At 43.1% G+C, this 16497-nt stretch overlaps 1 protein-coding gene and 1 pseudogene across 1 annotated transcript in view; one reads left to right on the top strand and one right to left on the bottom strand.

The window, feature by feature from the left end:
• The window catches only part of Pip5k1b (phosphatidylinositol-4-phosphate 5-kinase type 1 beta), a 146110-nt gene that overhangs the window by 46442 nt on the left and 83171 nt on the right, over positions 1-16497 (top strand). Inside the window, exons 4-5 of the mRNA XM_051146270.1 lie at positions 4632-4749; positions 11106-11258. Coding sequence (XP_051002227.1) covers positions 4632-4749; positions 11106-11258 — 271 coding nt within the window. The remainder of the gene's footprint in view (positions 1-4631; positions 4750-11105; positions 11259-16497) is intronic.
• LOC127189443 (60S ribosomal protein L27a-like) lies at positions 12434-12870 on the bottom strand (annotated as a pseudogene).

Genomic DNA, 16497 nt, shown 5'->3' with positions numbered 1-16497 from the left:
CTCGAAAGGGAAAAACAAAAAAACAAAAATGCACAGGCCTCCAGGGGTAGCAGGCATGCACATGGTGCACCCACATACATAAAGTCAATACACAAAGTAAAAGCAAATAGATCTTTTTTTAAAAATATGGTTAATTAATTTAAAAAATAGACCAGAGGGGCTACAAATGGCATTGCATCTGAATTAAGCCATTAAGTTGTCTTTTCTGATGACTTTGACTTAAATTTCCTTGAGAAAAATGTAAGATTAGGCTGCTATTTTGACACCATGTTTGCAAAAACACCAAAGTTATTCATACATCTTTCAGTCTGTGGCACAAAAAACATAAATTGTTTAATCAAATACATGGGCTGATGAGATAGCTCAGTAGACATTTGCCTCCAAGCCTCTTTGCCTGAGTTTGACCCCCGCGACTCACAAGGTAGGAAGAGAGAAAGCCATGTCTCATAAGTTGTTCCCTGATCTACCCTCACACCATGGTATGTGTGCGTGAGTGTGGGTATACATGTGTGTGCACACACAAAATAAAGGAAATAAAAATATTTTTTAAGATAAATATATGTGGAGATGGATAACAGTGATGGAACTGTATACCTGATTGAAATGTCTCTATGCTGTGTCAGCTATGCTCTAATTAGTAAAAATTTTAAAGTCAACTCCACCATTACAAAAAAAAATTCATTGTTTGATTGAACTAGACTAGAAAATAAAGGCATGCTCCCTGGGGGTGCTTGGTTTGCCCTTATGGCTATAAGGATTGGCTTTTCAGACACACTTGTATGTTCAAAATGAGCCACTTTGATGTTTATTACTGGGCTTGGTCAATAACCATCCTTCCTTGTCTGTGGGGGTGTGTTCTAGCATCCCCAAGCATCAGAAAATCTACCCATGCTGATGTCCCTTAAGTAGCACAAAAATGTCATGTGACCTGCATGCATGCTCCTGCACCCTTTTTATTGCATTTATTTTCATGTATATAGGTATAAACATGTGAACATGCACCTTGAAGATATTGGTTCTGTCATTCTACCATGTAGATTCTAGGGATCCAACTCAGGTTTTTAGGCTTTTCAGCAAGTGGCTTCACCTACCAAGTCATGTAAAGAGTCCTGACCCTTACTTCATAGCATCTCTAGGTGTCTCATGCTACCTACTACACTGTGAATAGTTGCTTACTGTGCCATTCAGGGACTAATAACAAGATAAACAAATATTCATGTTCAATGCAGATGGAATCTTTTAAAACTTTTCGATCCACAATTTGTTGAATCTATGGTTGGAGAAACACCCTATAGATGGTGGGCTGTGTATGTGCCCCTTTTGTTCTTAGGGAGGAAGAGTAAATAATGGCTTTGTCACCTTTTTCTTTTTGAGTAGGAAGCTAATGTTGTAAGTTGTCTCTCAGTGTTTGGGAGACAGAGGCAGGTGGATCTCTGAGTTGGAGGCTAGCCTGGTCTATAGAGTGAGTTCCAGGACAATTGGAGTTGCATAATAAGACCCTGTCTTGAAAAGGCAAACAAGAGCCGGACGTGGTGGCACACGCCTTTAATCCCAGCACTCAGGAGGTAGAAGCAGGTGGATTGCTGTAAGTTTGAGGCCAGACTGGTCTACAAAGTGAGTCCAGGACAGCCAAGGCTACACAGAAAAACCCTGTCTCAAAAACAAACAAGCAACAACAACAACAAAAAAAAAACACCAAGCAAACACAAAGAACAAAAAGGCAAACAAATAAAATATAGCAAGTCATACATTTATTGTGTGTATATATATATGCACAGTGTGTGTGTGTGTGAGTGTATCTCCCCATGCCCATATTTCTAAGCTCATCTGACGATGTTGGTCAGGATAGGTGGCCAGGGCAGGCTCTGGTTGTGAGCAATTGAAACATCCTGAGTTCTCTAATGTCCTCAGTCCTAGAAAATGAAATGATTAAAGTAACACATGATTTAATTTATTTTTTAACATTATTTTTATATGTATTGGCATTTTTCCTGCGTATATGTCATGCACTACTTGCATGCCTGATGCCCTCAGAGGCCAGAAGGAGAGGACATTGGGTCCCTTGACGCTTGAGTTAGAGATGTTTGTAAGCCACCATGTTGGTGGTAGAAATTGGATCTGGGTCTTCTGCAAGAGCAGCCTGTGTTTTTAACCACTGAGCCATCTCTCCAGCCCCTGAAAAGCTGCTTTAATTCACTTCCACACTGAAGCAACAGAATCGGTTTCCCTTAGCAACCAAATGCATTGTGTTGTTTTTCTTTTTTCTTTCTTTTTTTTTTAAATCACTCAGAGCTATTTTTAGATATCACATATTTATTCTGCAGATCATTTCATTTTGTCGATGGCCACAGGCCTGGACATTTAAGATTTGAGGAAGATAGAACAGTCTAGAACAGACCCTGTCCCGTCTTTGGTTACTTGGTTCTCCAAAATCAGAGTAAATAAGTAAAAAGAATCATGAGCATGAGGTCCCCTGGAGAGACACTCTAGATAAATTTTCATTACTGGTGGCATAGAGCAGAAAGATATTTTATACCATTTGTACCATGCACCATGAATTTGAAGTGGCAATGGAAAGCAAGCTTTAGATACCTGCTGTCAACCAAACATGCTTTTGTTCATGTAGTGTACAATGTATATGATTATAATTTAGCTTAATCGGTTTTTGAGACATGGTCTCACTGAGTAGCTCTCATTGTCCTGGAACTGACTAAATACCCCAGGCTGGCCTCGAGCTCACAGAGAAGACCTGCCTGCATCTGCCTCCAGAAATCTGGAATTGAAGGTGTACACCCCCACACCGCCTAGCTTATTCTTAATACCTTTCACATTAAAAAAAATTGGCATATAAAGTAATTAATACCCCTAAGCTCTTAAGTCACTTAACACACAAGTAAATGGTAAAGCTGGGACTTGAACCCAGGGTTCCTGGCCCCGAAGTTCTGCTCTTTCTGTCCTATAGTCACACAGCTCTGGAGAAGTATTTCAGGCTTCTTTGCCCATAAGAATCTGTGCTGCTCCCTTCTCTTTTGTAGGAGATAGTGTTGTGGATTATGCTTCGTTCTGGCAGCTGTGCTCCAAAAGCTGAGAGCACAGCTTAAGGATCATTCCATCCTTATGGACAATTACCTGGCTTAACACAGGTGCCTGTAAACCAGGGCTGGAGAGAAAGGGTCAGGTTCTTTGGCCAACCAGCATAGCTGCCTTGATACTTTCAGGTGCACTAAGAGACCTTGTCTCAAATAAAGGGGAGAACAGTTGAAGAAAGGCACGGTGTATGAGCCTTTGCCCCCTACATGTACATGCACATATGTACACACATACACACACATGCACATGTACATATTCGCATGTGCATGGCCACACTAACAAGTACATATACCACAGACAGCACAACACACAGAATTATATTTTTTGAGGGAACAATGTTCACCTCTTCGACCTGGAGGTACACTAATGTACATGCACACACACACATGTGTGTGTGTATGTATGTATGTATATATATCATTTTGTTTGCACGCACACACACACACACACACACAATTTTAATAATAACAAATTCCATTGTTTTACTTAACCCCAAGGAGAGAAACAGCCCTGTAACCGTTTATGAGCTGTGGGACTATACTGAGATGGGAATTGACAGTTCTTCTCACCTACATCAGTGGTTCTCAACCTGTGGGCCATGACCCTGTGGGAGTCAAAGAACCCTTTCACAAGCGTTGCCTAAGACCACCCGTGTATCAGATATTTATATTACAATTCATAACAGTAGCAAAATTGCAGTTATGAAGTAGCAACAAAAATAATTTTATAGTTGGGGTCATCAAAACATAAGGAACTGTACTAACGGGTCACAGCATTAGGAAAGTTGAGAGCCACACTGCTTTTGGTCATAGGCTATTTTAAAAATTATTTCATATGAGGTCTGGAAAGATGATTCAGTAGTTAAGAATCTGGCTGCCCTTCCAGGGGACGTGGTTCAATTCTCAGCACCCACGTGCCAGCTCACAACTCATTAACTCCAGTTCCAGGAGATCTGACACCCTCGTCAGGTCTCTGAGGGCAGTGCACGCATGTGGTGCACAAACGTAAATTATTTAAACAAAACACCCATACAGATATAACCAAAATATATTTTTAAAATCCTTTTTAACTATTTCAAGTGTTTCTAGTTATAATTATTTATCCAGTATCTAACATTCAGGTCCAAGAAATGGTCCACACTAAGCTCAAGATCTCATTAAAACATCGTAATAGGATTTCACTAGAGAAGACTGGTAATTTCCCAAGGAAGGAAAAGTGGAGAGAGGAGGAATGTCTGACACTGACACCCCCACCCCCACCTGTGATTGGCAGGGGATGCCAGTGTGGAGTGGCCCCTCACCATGTCAAGGTGTGTTGGTGGTCGTTGTGAAAGGGAACTTCACAACCCCTATGAGCAGAGAGTAATTTTTCTCTAGAGGTTAAATTGGCCCAGGGCTAATAGAGATAGAATTTGAAATCGAAATTGTCTTTGCTAATGTTCTCTCTCTCTCTCTCTCTCTCTCTCTCTCTCTCTCTCTCTCTCTCTCTCTCTCTCTCTCTCTCTCTCTCTCTCTCTCTCTCTCTCATTTCCTGAACTGCAGTGAAGGGAGCAATCTGACCCCAGCACATCACTACCCAGACTTCAGGTTTAAGACCTACGCTCCACTGGCCTTCCGATACTTCCGAGAACTCTTTGGTATCAAGCCTGATGATTACTTGGTAAGAGCTGGTCGTTTTTCCTTTCTACAGAATGCATGACGTTATCTAAAATAGCAGCAGTGACAAGTGCCTGTCTCTTAGGAACCTCGGGAACATAGTAGACTTTCCAAGTTTTATGATGTTTACATATTTGGCTTCAAAAATGCAATTTGATGCCATAGCTCTTAACAGATAGTTATAAAATCTGCTGTGACAGTTAATACTTCAATAACTGTGATATTACCGCTTTGGGTAATTAGCCTAACAGATACCTTATAATTAATTTAAAAGACTTGTGAGTTTTACTGATTAGATTCTATTTGAATGTCTCCCTGTTTTATTGGTCTTATCTCAGACCTTATCCACGGGTCTCAGGTCTTATACACAACCTTTCATTTTGACCTGTAATTTCAGACAACATTTAAAAGAAGCTGGCTAGTTTTGTTCTCCACATTTCTTCCTGAAATCACTCTCTGTCTGTCTCTGTCTGTCTGTCTGTCTGTCTGTCCATCCGTCCGTCCGTGTCTCTCTCTCTGTGTGTGTGTGTGTGTGTGTGTGTGTGTGTGTGTGTGTGTGTGTGTGTGTCTGTATCTGTCTCTCTCTCTCTCTCTCTTTCTCTCTCTCTCTTATTTTTTCAAAACAAGGTTTCTCTGCATATCCCTGGCTGTCCTGGAACTCAATCTGTAGACCAGGTTGGCCTCCAACTCAGAGATTCACCTGCCTCTGCCTCTGTCTCTGCCTCTGCCTCTTGGGTGCTATGATTAAAGGCATGTGCCACTACCACCAGACCCTGCAGTCTCTTTTTAAACATATTTTCACATGTATAGGGGGAACACTCTGTCCTCATCTCTGTCTCTTCTCTCTGTCCTCCCTCCATCATAACAGGAGGCACAGACACAGCAGCCCGTGTGTGATGTGCAGTATAATCTTCAGGTTTCTCTTGTTTCTATTCAGAGAGCTCAATGTTTGGTTTTGTTTATGGTTTTGGGTTTTTCGAGACAGGGTTTCTCTGTGTAACCTTGGCTGTCCTGGACTCACTTTGTAGAGCAGGCTGGCCTTGAACTCACAGTGACCCACCTGCCTCTGCCTCCCAAGTCCTGGGATTAAAGGTTTACACCACCATGCCGGGTTTGAGAGCGCAGTTTTTGTTTAGAAGAGCTGCTCACCTCATAAATTAGTCACTGTTAACACCTTGGAGCTTTTAAAAAGATGTTTTTAAAGGAACCATAGAAAGGCTGCCTCTAACAGTCACTATTGTCCCTGGATTATCTCAGTAAGACTTTGGGACACCCTGGAACAGTGCCTTTCGGGGTTGGTGCAACAGCGTTTGTCAGTGCTATAGAATGCTTTGACTTCATCTTACAAAAATGAATAAGATATGAAGAGAAAAATTCAAAGCTGGTGTCTGCTCCCTTCTCATAAAACCCCATCTCTTTAGTTGGTCCTTTAGAAAATTATGATTTCTTTGTGTACATATGTGTGTGTGGTATTCACATGCTTGTATTTCTGCATGAGGTCATACACATGCTACGCTGTGTGTGGAGGTCAGAGAACAACCTTGAATGGAGAGGAAGTTTCTTTCATTGCTTGCCACTATACTCTGTACTAGCTGCCCTGCACTCGTTGGCTGTGACCTACTGGGATAGTCTCCTGTCTCCACCTCCAATCTCCTGGAAGGAGTGCTGGCATTAACAGACACCACTGTATCTGCCACAGGTTTGTGGCAAGCACTTTTACACACCGAGCCAGTTACCCCAACCCAGAAAGTCAGGATTTCTTCACAGTGATACAAGATGCACAACTAAGTCTCTACAAGACAGAGATGATGAAGCATCTGAGCATCCTGACCTCTGCAAGTCCCAGTGGCTCTCTCTGCCTCACTGCCCCTCTGAAATACTGGTGACACACCATCACCCCTAGCTCGAGCATATGTGCCTGTTCTGGAGGTGGAAGGAAAATTCTTGGGTTTCTAGTCATTTGGTAATTCCTTCTGGATGTCGTTAAACTTGTGAGCAGCCAAAGCGATACCACAGCTGGCTAATAAAGGCATCTGTTACAGAACTGGGTCTGGTGTGACAAGATGCTCATCTCAGGCCTACGATGGCCATTGCCTCACAGCCTGGGAAGCTCAGCCTGAGCACTTCTGACCACACACGGTTGCTTGCTTCTCACACAGCTTACACGCGTTCTTTAATGAGTCTTTAAGCCGGAGAAGTATTCTTCATTGAGTAGGACTTACAATGGAGCCTGGGAGATGAAACCAATGAAAAGGTCCTCGTCGGTGTGCCTGGTCTCCAGGTGTGCTGAAGATTCTGTCCACCCACCAAGTCACAGGCAGTGAGCATGGTCCCCCAGTAGCCGCTCTCCAGCCATCACAGGGTGATTGTCCATCCTGAAGAACCCAGCTGAGACAAGTCCAGTCCATCTCTCAACGTACATTTTGAAGCAAACAAAGCACATGGCTCCAAAGGGTCCCTGTAAGGAAACAAAGGGTGTGACACAAATACCGAGTCCCAGCGTCTGTCAAGTGGGGCCGTTGAGACCCACACTGTGAGGATACGTGGCTGTGAGTGGGGGAAAGAGAGAAGAGACCACTAATGAGTGATTGCCAGGTTCGTAGATAGATTTGAAATCGCACCCTTGTTAGTTTTGTGCTGTGGTGTCTGGGTTTTTGCCAGAGTTATTGTGTCTGTGTTCTCAGTTTCATTAAAATTCTCCGTGTGCTTTGCTGATTACATGTTTCAGGTCTAAGCGTGTGTGATTTGGATAGGGAGGCAGCGGGACACAGTGCTTCCAAGTGCATATTTTTTTTTCCTAGACAAGCACCTCCCAACAAGAGGCTCAGGGTGTGTCCATCTCTGCTGCAGCGACAAGCTGTTTGCTCTTTACTTCCCCTCCAGCTATTCACAAATCCAGTGTAACTCATAGGAGTTGCTCGTGGGAACTTTTAGGTTTACCTACACCAGTAAGAGTGAAAGCCCAGTGAGCGTTGTACAGCATCAGGGAAGTAGGAGGCGAGTTCATCTGTGACATGTGGTACAGGTTTACATTGTTAGGTTGCATGGCAGAGCCCCCTGGGTTGTACGTTCTTTCCGGTAGGTACAGCAGGGAGGCCTTGCAGAAAATTGGCAGGGGGAGAGGCATACATTTGAGCAGCTTTCACAAATGCCTGGGCATGGGGACTTTCTGATCGTGGCCAATTCAATTCTCTTTGTCGTTTCAAATCAGCCTTTTAGAAGTTGCTGAGGACATGGCAATGAAGCTCTAGGGCTCTGGAGTGGAATCCATATCCTTTCTGGTATCATAGTCTCCGTTACTTACACACTGGTGGTGTGCTATCCATAATGTTAACTCAAAACATTACCAAATTAGGCCAAACAACTGACCATCAATAGTTTTCTAATTGACATAATGGAAGAGTAGTTGACAAAGAACTGAGCAAGTCATCCCCATAATAGGTCAGTGCTGATAGAGAATTTTGAGATACAAAATTTTTTATGCTACATATATATGTATCATTTTTTTCAAAAAGTACAGAAGAGAGAAGGGGAAAGATAGAAGTTGCCAATGGCTTAGAAATAAACACTTGTGCTTCTTTCTCTTCTTGCACAAACATGTCTCCCATGCACAAACATGTCCGTGAAGCCATCAAAGCAAGATGGCATCTGCAAACTGCCTGTGGCCATTTTCACTAGTCCTTGTCATCTATCTCCCTTGCTACGCCTGTGATTCTGTGCCTCTCCCCACCCACCACCCTCACAAAATGCACCGAGGAGTTTTCAACCTTATTTTTAGCTGCCTGCATCTTCGAGGCAGGGTTCCGTGTGCTATGACACTATATTAAATGGAGGATTGTGGTTCTGGGAAGAGGAAGCAGATCCATGAACCAGCGGAATAAAAAAAAAAAAAAAGAAGAAGAAGAAGAACCAGTGAAATAAACGATCAGAAATAAACCAGCACGTCTACCGCCAATAGATTGTCAACAACTATATCAAGAACACACAATACGAGAAGGGCAGTCTCTTCTATCAATTGTGTTGGGAAAACTGGTTATCAGGGGCTTGGCAAGATAGCTCAGTGGTTAAAGGCACTGGCTGCTCTTGCAAAGGACCTGAGTTCTATTCTTAGCACCCACTTGACACCTCACAGCCCTCTTTAGCACTACTGTCGGGGGGCTCCATCACCCTCTGGCCCCCATGGGTACTGCATATATGTGGTGCCCAGTCATATGGTATATTCAGGCAAAACACTCATACACATAAAATAAAAGTGAGACAAATTTTCAAAAAAAAATGAAATGAAATGAAAAATAAATAAGTAACAACCTGGTTATTCTCATGCAGGATAATGAGGCTGGATCCTTATCTCAGGGAACGTAGCTCGGTGGTAGAACATTGCATAGTGTGCGTAAAGACTTGGATTCCACCCCCAACACTTCAGAAATACAAAGTGAAAAGGCCTGGAGTCAAGAGTTTATGTCACCTTTGAGAAGATGAGATGAGGGAGCCTCACGAAGGGACTGATGAGTGAGACAGCTGGACAGTAGCACTGGGCCACTTGTGGCCATGAACTTGCTGTCAGAAGCCATGGCAAGATGTGAAGAGATGACCATCGAGCTCAAATTTACATTTGGAAAGACCCCTGGTTTCCAGAGGAGAGGACACTGGAGGGGATAAGAGTTGTATTTGAGTTGAGGAGCATGCCATAGATAGAAGTTGATTGAAAAAAAGCCTTGACCTTGGGGTCTTGGCAGGGGAGATGGTATGAAGGAGGGAGGCAGAATCAAGCATTTGGATACAAATAAGGAAATGTGAAGTATCAAGGTTCCGGCTTGGAAAACAAGACAAATAGTGTGTCATCCTTGAAGATAAGGAAATAGAGGAAAGGCAAAAGACGGGAGCCAGATGATTTAGAGATGCGATTTTCTGCTGTGTGTGGTGTACACTGCTAAAGTCACACCTGGCGGAATGGGAGGAATGGAGACTGGAATACTGCCCATCTTCTACTCACTAAACATATTATCTGGCCAAAAGCTGAATTGGCTGTGGTGAAAAAACAAAAATCAAAACAAACAAAAAACATTATTCTCATTACAACAAAAGAGCCGTATAATTTTTTGTTTGCTTTTTGAGACATGGTCTTTCTTTCTATTTCGTGAAACTCACTCTGTAGACCAGGCTTGCCATGAACTCACAGAGGTCCACCTACCTCTGCTGGGATTAAAGGCATGTGCCACCATCCCTAGCAAAGCCATACAATTTCATCATAGCCTTGATGTGAACTTGAATGCATGCTTGTCACATGTGGAGTTCTGAGCTGTAACCAAGTAGAGATATCAATTACAATGGTAGACACATCGGAGCCCTGGAGTCCTAAGCTGCAGGTGCCACATCATCCTCTGTTGAGGCAGTGACCATGCAGAGTGTCCCCTGGGAGAGCAGAGGAAAGAGAAGAGACAGGGTCTGTGTTGAGTCGATGCATATGCATGGGCACTGGGCCTTCCGCTGGGTCTTCGCGGGCTTGCTGTAAACAGAGCGCCTTCTGCTGCGTTCCTGTTTAACAATCTCACAAGACACAGGCAGGTCAGCTCAACCTACTGTACCAATCAAAGACAATGCATGCAGTGAATCTAGAATCCCTATCCAGATGTTGAGGATGGTACCCAAGGTTCTCCTTGTGTACCCATGTGCATGCCCATATATATGCATTTAATGCAAGGCTACTTTAACCATGCATGGTGACACAGGTCTATAATTATAGCACTTGGGATGTAGAGGCAGGATGATCATCAATTTTAGATCATCTTGGCCTCCATAGAGAGATTCCATCTCAAATAAAATTATATAGTTTATATATGTTTGGTGTGTCCATGTGTACATGTTCTTATGTGCACATATGCTTGTGTGGCCACATATGTGGGTGTGGAGGCGAGAGTCGGCGTCAGATGTTTTCCTCTACTCTTCGTTCTTCATCTTATTTTGAGACAAGACCTCTCACTAAACTGACTCCACAGATTCATCAAGACAGCTCCAGGGACCCATCTTCCTGTCTCAGCCACCCCACCCAGCTTTATATATAGCTGCTGGAGCTCCAAATGCAGATCCCCAGGCTTGCAGACACTTTTCCCGGGATCAAAAATTTGCTTTAAATATTTGATTAGGAACGGGCATCATAGCTCATTGGGGAACATTTACCAAGCCTGACAAGGTTCTGGGTTCAGTCCAGCACTGTGAATACATAAATGAGTACATACATACATACATACATACATACATACATACATACATACATACATACATACATACACACACGCATATAAAATGCTTTTTGTATATGTTTTTGCTTTTTTTTTTTTTTTTTTTTTTTTGCTTTTTCAGTACTCCATCTGCAGTGAACCTCTGATAGAACTGTCCAATCCTGGAGCCAGTGGGTCCTTGTTTTTTTTGACCAGCGATGATGAGTTCATCATCAAAACCGTTCAGCATAAGGAAGCCGAGTTCCTGCAGAAGCTGCTGCCAGGCTATTACATGGTAAGGGGCTTCACGCTGCTGCAGTTTCTGCAATTAGGTTTATGACTTTCTTTGGAGGGCTTTGTTCCTGTGTGTTTTCCCTTCTTTGTATTTAGACCATGTTGTGACATTCATTGGATACACTTTAAGATGTAATTGCCAGGGGCCAGCAAGATAGGTGAGTGGGAGAAAGCATTTGTTACACAGCCTGATAAACTGAGCTCAATCCCCAGAACTCGTGTGGTAAAAGAAGAAAACCAGTCCCACAGAATCATCCTCTTATCATGGCATGTATGTGCCCACAAATCATATATATGTGTGTGCGTGTGTGTGTGTGTGTGTGTGTGTGTGTGCATGCGCGCGCATGTGCACATGTGCGTGTGTGTGTGTGTGTGTGTGCTAGTAACAATAATAATGATGAAGAAGATGATGATGATAAGAAGAAGAAAAGTAATAGTAAATTCTTTAATTCTAAGAAGTAGTAACCGAACACAGTAGTGCACACCTGTTTTCCCAGCGTTTGGGAGGCTGAGACAGAAGGACTGCAATTTCAAGGCCTGCCTGGAATACACGGAGAGGCCCTGTATCAACAGGGGAGATGATGTGAAGGAAAACTGAGAGATGGAGCATAGCTGTGGAATCACTGCTTAAGTGCAGCTCAGTCCTCACCTTGCTGCTGATGATCCTGTGCTCCCTTAGCCCTTAAAAGCTGGAAAACAGGGTCTGTGTGGCGCAGCTGTAGTGATAAAGGAAGAGACAAGAGGTAATGCTCTTGGCACCCAGTGGTGGACATACTATCCATGGTGACACTGATTGATGCCTTGTCTAGTTAAGCAAGGCTTTGGGCATTGTTCCCATTGGCTCCTTTAACCCTCACAGCAGTCTTAGGCACTGTTGTTGGTGCCAGAATGAGGCAACTGAAGCAAAGATAAACTGGAAAGGAAGGCAGGCGATTTGAGGGAGAGAGCTGCTGAGGTCAGCCTACCAGAGGCTACACTCCAGCTCCTACACCATACACCAGCACCCAATCTGTAATAGCTTTTTGTACATACTGCATGCCAGAATTCAGGCCCATGGGTTAAACAGGCGGTCATAGTTACTTTTCTATTGCTGTGACCAAGACAGCTCTGTGACCAAGACAACTCTCTTTTTCTTTCTACATGGAACATGTTAGCATTTAATTAAATTTAATTAATTTAAGCCCCCAGGACACAGGCACCTCCAACACCTTAATCTTCTCTTCAGCTCTTCTGATGAAGAATTTGGCCTTCACAATGATTGGCTGCTTAGGGAGCTTGCCCTTCCCTAGAACTTTGTACTAACCCAATCGCACAACATTAGTGATGGGAGCGGCTCCAGTCTTGTTTTTTGCAGCATTGACCCATGTCTTCTCACTGACTGGTGGCCACAGCTTATCCAGGTTGACAGTTGGACAGAAGTTCTGGTTCCGCTTTAAGTGGTAATGCCTCACACCAACTTTCCCAAAGTCACCTGGAAGGTATTTGTCGGAGTTGATCCTGTGGTGATGCATGCCTCCAGCATTCCTGCAGCCTCCAGGGTGCTTACCGATGCGGCTGTGACTGTGGCTTACATGACCCCAGGGTTTCCAGGTCTTCCTTAGTCTGGACGGCATGGCAATTGGCTATCCTGGACTTACTTTGTAGACCAGGTTGGCCTTGAACTCACAGCGATCCGCTTGCCTCTGCCTCCCGAGTGCTGGGATTAAAAGCGTGCACCACCATGCCTGGCTTAAGACAACTCTTAGAAAAGAAAGCATTTAATTGAGAGCATGCTTACACTTGTAAAAGGTCAGTCCACCATCATCATGATGGGAAGCAGACAGGCATAGCACTGGAACAGTAAGATGAGAGCTTTATATTCTGATCTGCATGCAACAGAGAGAGAGAGAGAGAGAGAGAGAGAGAGAGAGAGAGAGAGAGAGAGAGAGAGAGAGAGACTGGGCCTGGAATAGGCTTTTGAAACCTCAGAGCCCACTCCCAGTGGCTCACCTTCTCCAACAAGACCATACCTCCAGGTAGGTAGGTAGGTAGGTAGGTAGGTAAACACACACATAGGTTCTTCATTTATCAATGTCTAAGAGTTCATAGAAGCCAGGTATGATGATGACCTCTAATCAAGCATGTGAGGGGCCAAGGCAGAAAATTACTCTTAAGTTCAGCCTATACTTCAGAATAAGGACCTGTCTCACAGGGGGCAGGGAAGGGAGATCCATGTAAAATCTGGGGGAGGAGAGGAGGAGCCCCACCATCATTGATTCCCCTCACAACTGTGCTTGAATCTCAGGGTGACTTCGTGAGAAGTCTCTGGAACAGAGAAGAGTATGAACAATGTTCGCATGACACAGTTGAACATGAGACGATCTTCAGGAAAATAAGCCAGGAGCTAGAGAGATGGCTCAGTGGTTGAGAGCACTTGCTGCTATTCCAGAGGACTTGAGCTATGTTCCCAGCAGTCAATTATCTATAACTCTACTCCAAGGAGTGTGGTAACCTCTTCCAGCCTCTGGGAGCACACACACATGCATAGCGTGGCACCCATGCTTACACATAAATTAAAATTAATGAAAATAAACCATACATTTCTAGAAATAACTAGAGTCCTTCTGAATTGCAAAATATAAGATAAATTTGTCTTCAGGTAGATTCCTACTATATTTCATTATATAGAAGACACTGGAGGAGAATATAAGGGGGAAAGACCCTGCTTATAATGACAATAATTTATGGTGAAAATTATTAGAAAAAAAATATGTATAGGAAGACATTATAATTCTCTTTGGGAAACAAGTTACAAACAGTCTAACATAGGAATAATAATGAGTTCAGGAAAAACTGTGATAAGCAAAACTCCAAAATACTTGAATCTGTCTGACATGATAGTGAATCTGGGACTATCTGGAGAGGAGGCGGATCATCAAGCCAGGGAACAGAGATAGGGAGGGGAGGGTGCATCTATGTATGAGCAAGTTATAATGATATGTGTGTGTATACACGTGTCAAGTGTGCTCTAGTTTCTGTCCCGTTGCTATGATAAAACACTCGGACCAAAAACAGCCTGGAGAGGAAAGGATTTATTTGGTTTACATTACTTATATCACTTACATTACTCATAATCCCAAAAGTCTGGGCAGGAGATCAAGGCTGGAACCTGCAAATAGGAACCCGGAGGAATGTTGCTTGCTAGCTTACTCACAGTTTCATGCTTAGCTAGCTTTCTTATACAGCCCTGGACCACCTACTTAGCGATGGCAACACCCACAGTGTAGACAATTCCCCTACAGACATGCAGCAGGCCAATCTGACCTAGAAAGAAAGGCTGGCTAAACCAGCAGAATACATGAGCTCTGGGTTGAAATAAAAGACCCTGCCTCAATATGTAAGGTAGAAAGGACAGTGATGGAAGACAATATGAACTTCTGGCTTCCACATGCATGCGCACACTCAGGTGTCCACATGCATGCAAGCACAAATACATGCAGGCATTTACCAAGCACCACACACATACACGGACAAGGAAAACACAAGGTGCCTGCATAACCTGTACCAAAAGTCTGTAAAGCGTCAGGTAGTGTTTCAGATGTGGTATAACGGACCAGCGAGCTGCCTCAGGGGGTAAAGGCGCTTGCCACCCAGCCTGGCCACCTAAGTCAGATCCCTGGAACCTACATGACAAAAGGAGAGAACTCACTTTTCCACGTAGTCCTCTGATCTCCTCCGCACATGTGGCATGGCACATACATCCCCACTACTACCCCACACACATAGACAATAAATAAATAAAATGAGACTTCTTTAAAGCTATGTGTTGTATAACTATAGTTTCAAAAGATGGGCCAGTGGTTCGGGTGAAGTGTCCGGAAGTAGACCCACGTATATTTGATAATGTGTTTTATTACCCTAGGACAGATTTAAACTCAATAGGGAAAGCTTATTTAGCTGTCAACTTCATGGAAATTATATTCCTATATCAGCTCTCTTACATACACAAAATTTATTGCTTATGAAGTAAGACCAAACATAATGCTGAAAATTATTTTAAAAGTTAGAAGGAAATAGAAATGTAAAACCTTAAGCTACCAAAACAAACTAAACAAAAGCATAATAAATAGAGAAATGTGATTCTGAAAAAGGACAAAGCATTTATATAACATTTATATAACAAAAATAATCAGCATAGGGTTAATGTAACCACATAAAATGATATGAAGAATGTAAAAGCGGTTGTTTTCTCGAATTAGCGAATTGAAGGAGGAATTGGGGCCAATGAAAATGCATGAAAGATGTGTATGTGTGCTGGCTAATTTTGTGTCAACTTGCATTAACTGAAAGAAGGGAACTTCAATTGAGAAAATGCCTCCCTAAGATCTGGCTGTAAGGCATTTTCTTAATTAGTGATTGATGGGAGAGAGGAGGGTCCAGCCCACTGTGGGCGGGGCCATCCCTGTGCTAGCGGCTCTGGGAACTATAGCAGCACCCCTCCATGGCCTCTGCAGCAGCTCCTGCCTCTGGCTTCCTTCACTTATTGCTTTTTATCATGAGCAGTGATAAATAAGTGGAAGCCAAAGAGAGGCAGGCAGATCACTGTGAGTTCGAGGCCAGCCTGATCTACAAAGTGAGTCCAAGACAGCCAAGGCTACACAGAGAAACCCTGCCTCAAAAGAAAAAAAAAAAAAATTAAGTGGAAGCCAAGTAAAACCTTTCCTCCCTAAGTTGCTCGGGTCATGCTGTTCCATCAGAGCAGCCTGAGTGACCCTAACTCAGACAGTTAGTTCTCTAATAAAAAGGCCACATACTAGGAGGAAATATTTACTCCATATAAAAAAGGAATTTTAGAAATCTAGAATGGATCAAGAACTGCAGCAGGGATGAAACACAGAAGAATGAGCAAATGATATTAGCACAAAATTATCATTGAGGGAGTAGCCAAAATGCACCAAGAACAGTTACTTTCTACAATAACCAGTGATACTCAGCTTCCTAAAACTGCAGTTCTCATCAGCCATGCCTATAAAGATATTGACATCTTGTAGTATTTGGTACTCATTAGGGTAATGGGAATGCACTGTCTTACAGGTTTGCTTGCAAACTGCTCTCACCATTTAGAAAGAGAGTTTCGCAAGCAGAATTAAATTTTAAAACTATTCACCACTTACTCCCGCAATTAATTTTCTCTTTAGTTACATTAGAGAATAGTCACCAGCAGTACCCGCCAGCTCTTTGTGTTTAGTTGAAGCTAATTT

The sequence above is a fragment of the Acomys russatus genome, chromosome 5 (genome assembly GCF_903995435.1).
Source record: "Acomys russatus chromosome 5, mAcoRus1.1, whole genome shotgun sequence".
Classification (NCBI taxonomy): Eukaryota; Metazoa; Chordata; class Mammalia; order Rodentia; family Muridae; genus Acomys; species Acomys russatus.
The sequence above is the reverse complement of the archived record's forward strand: the minus strand, read 5'-3'. Positions and strand labels throughout refer to the sequence as shown.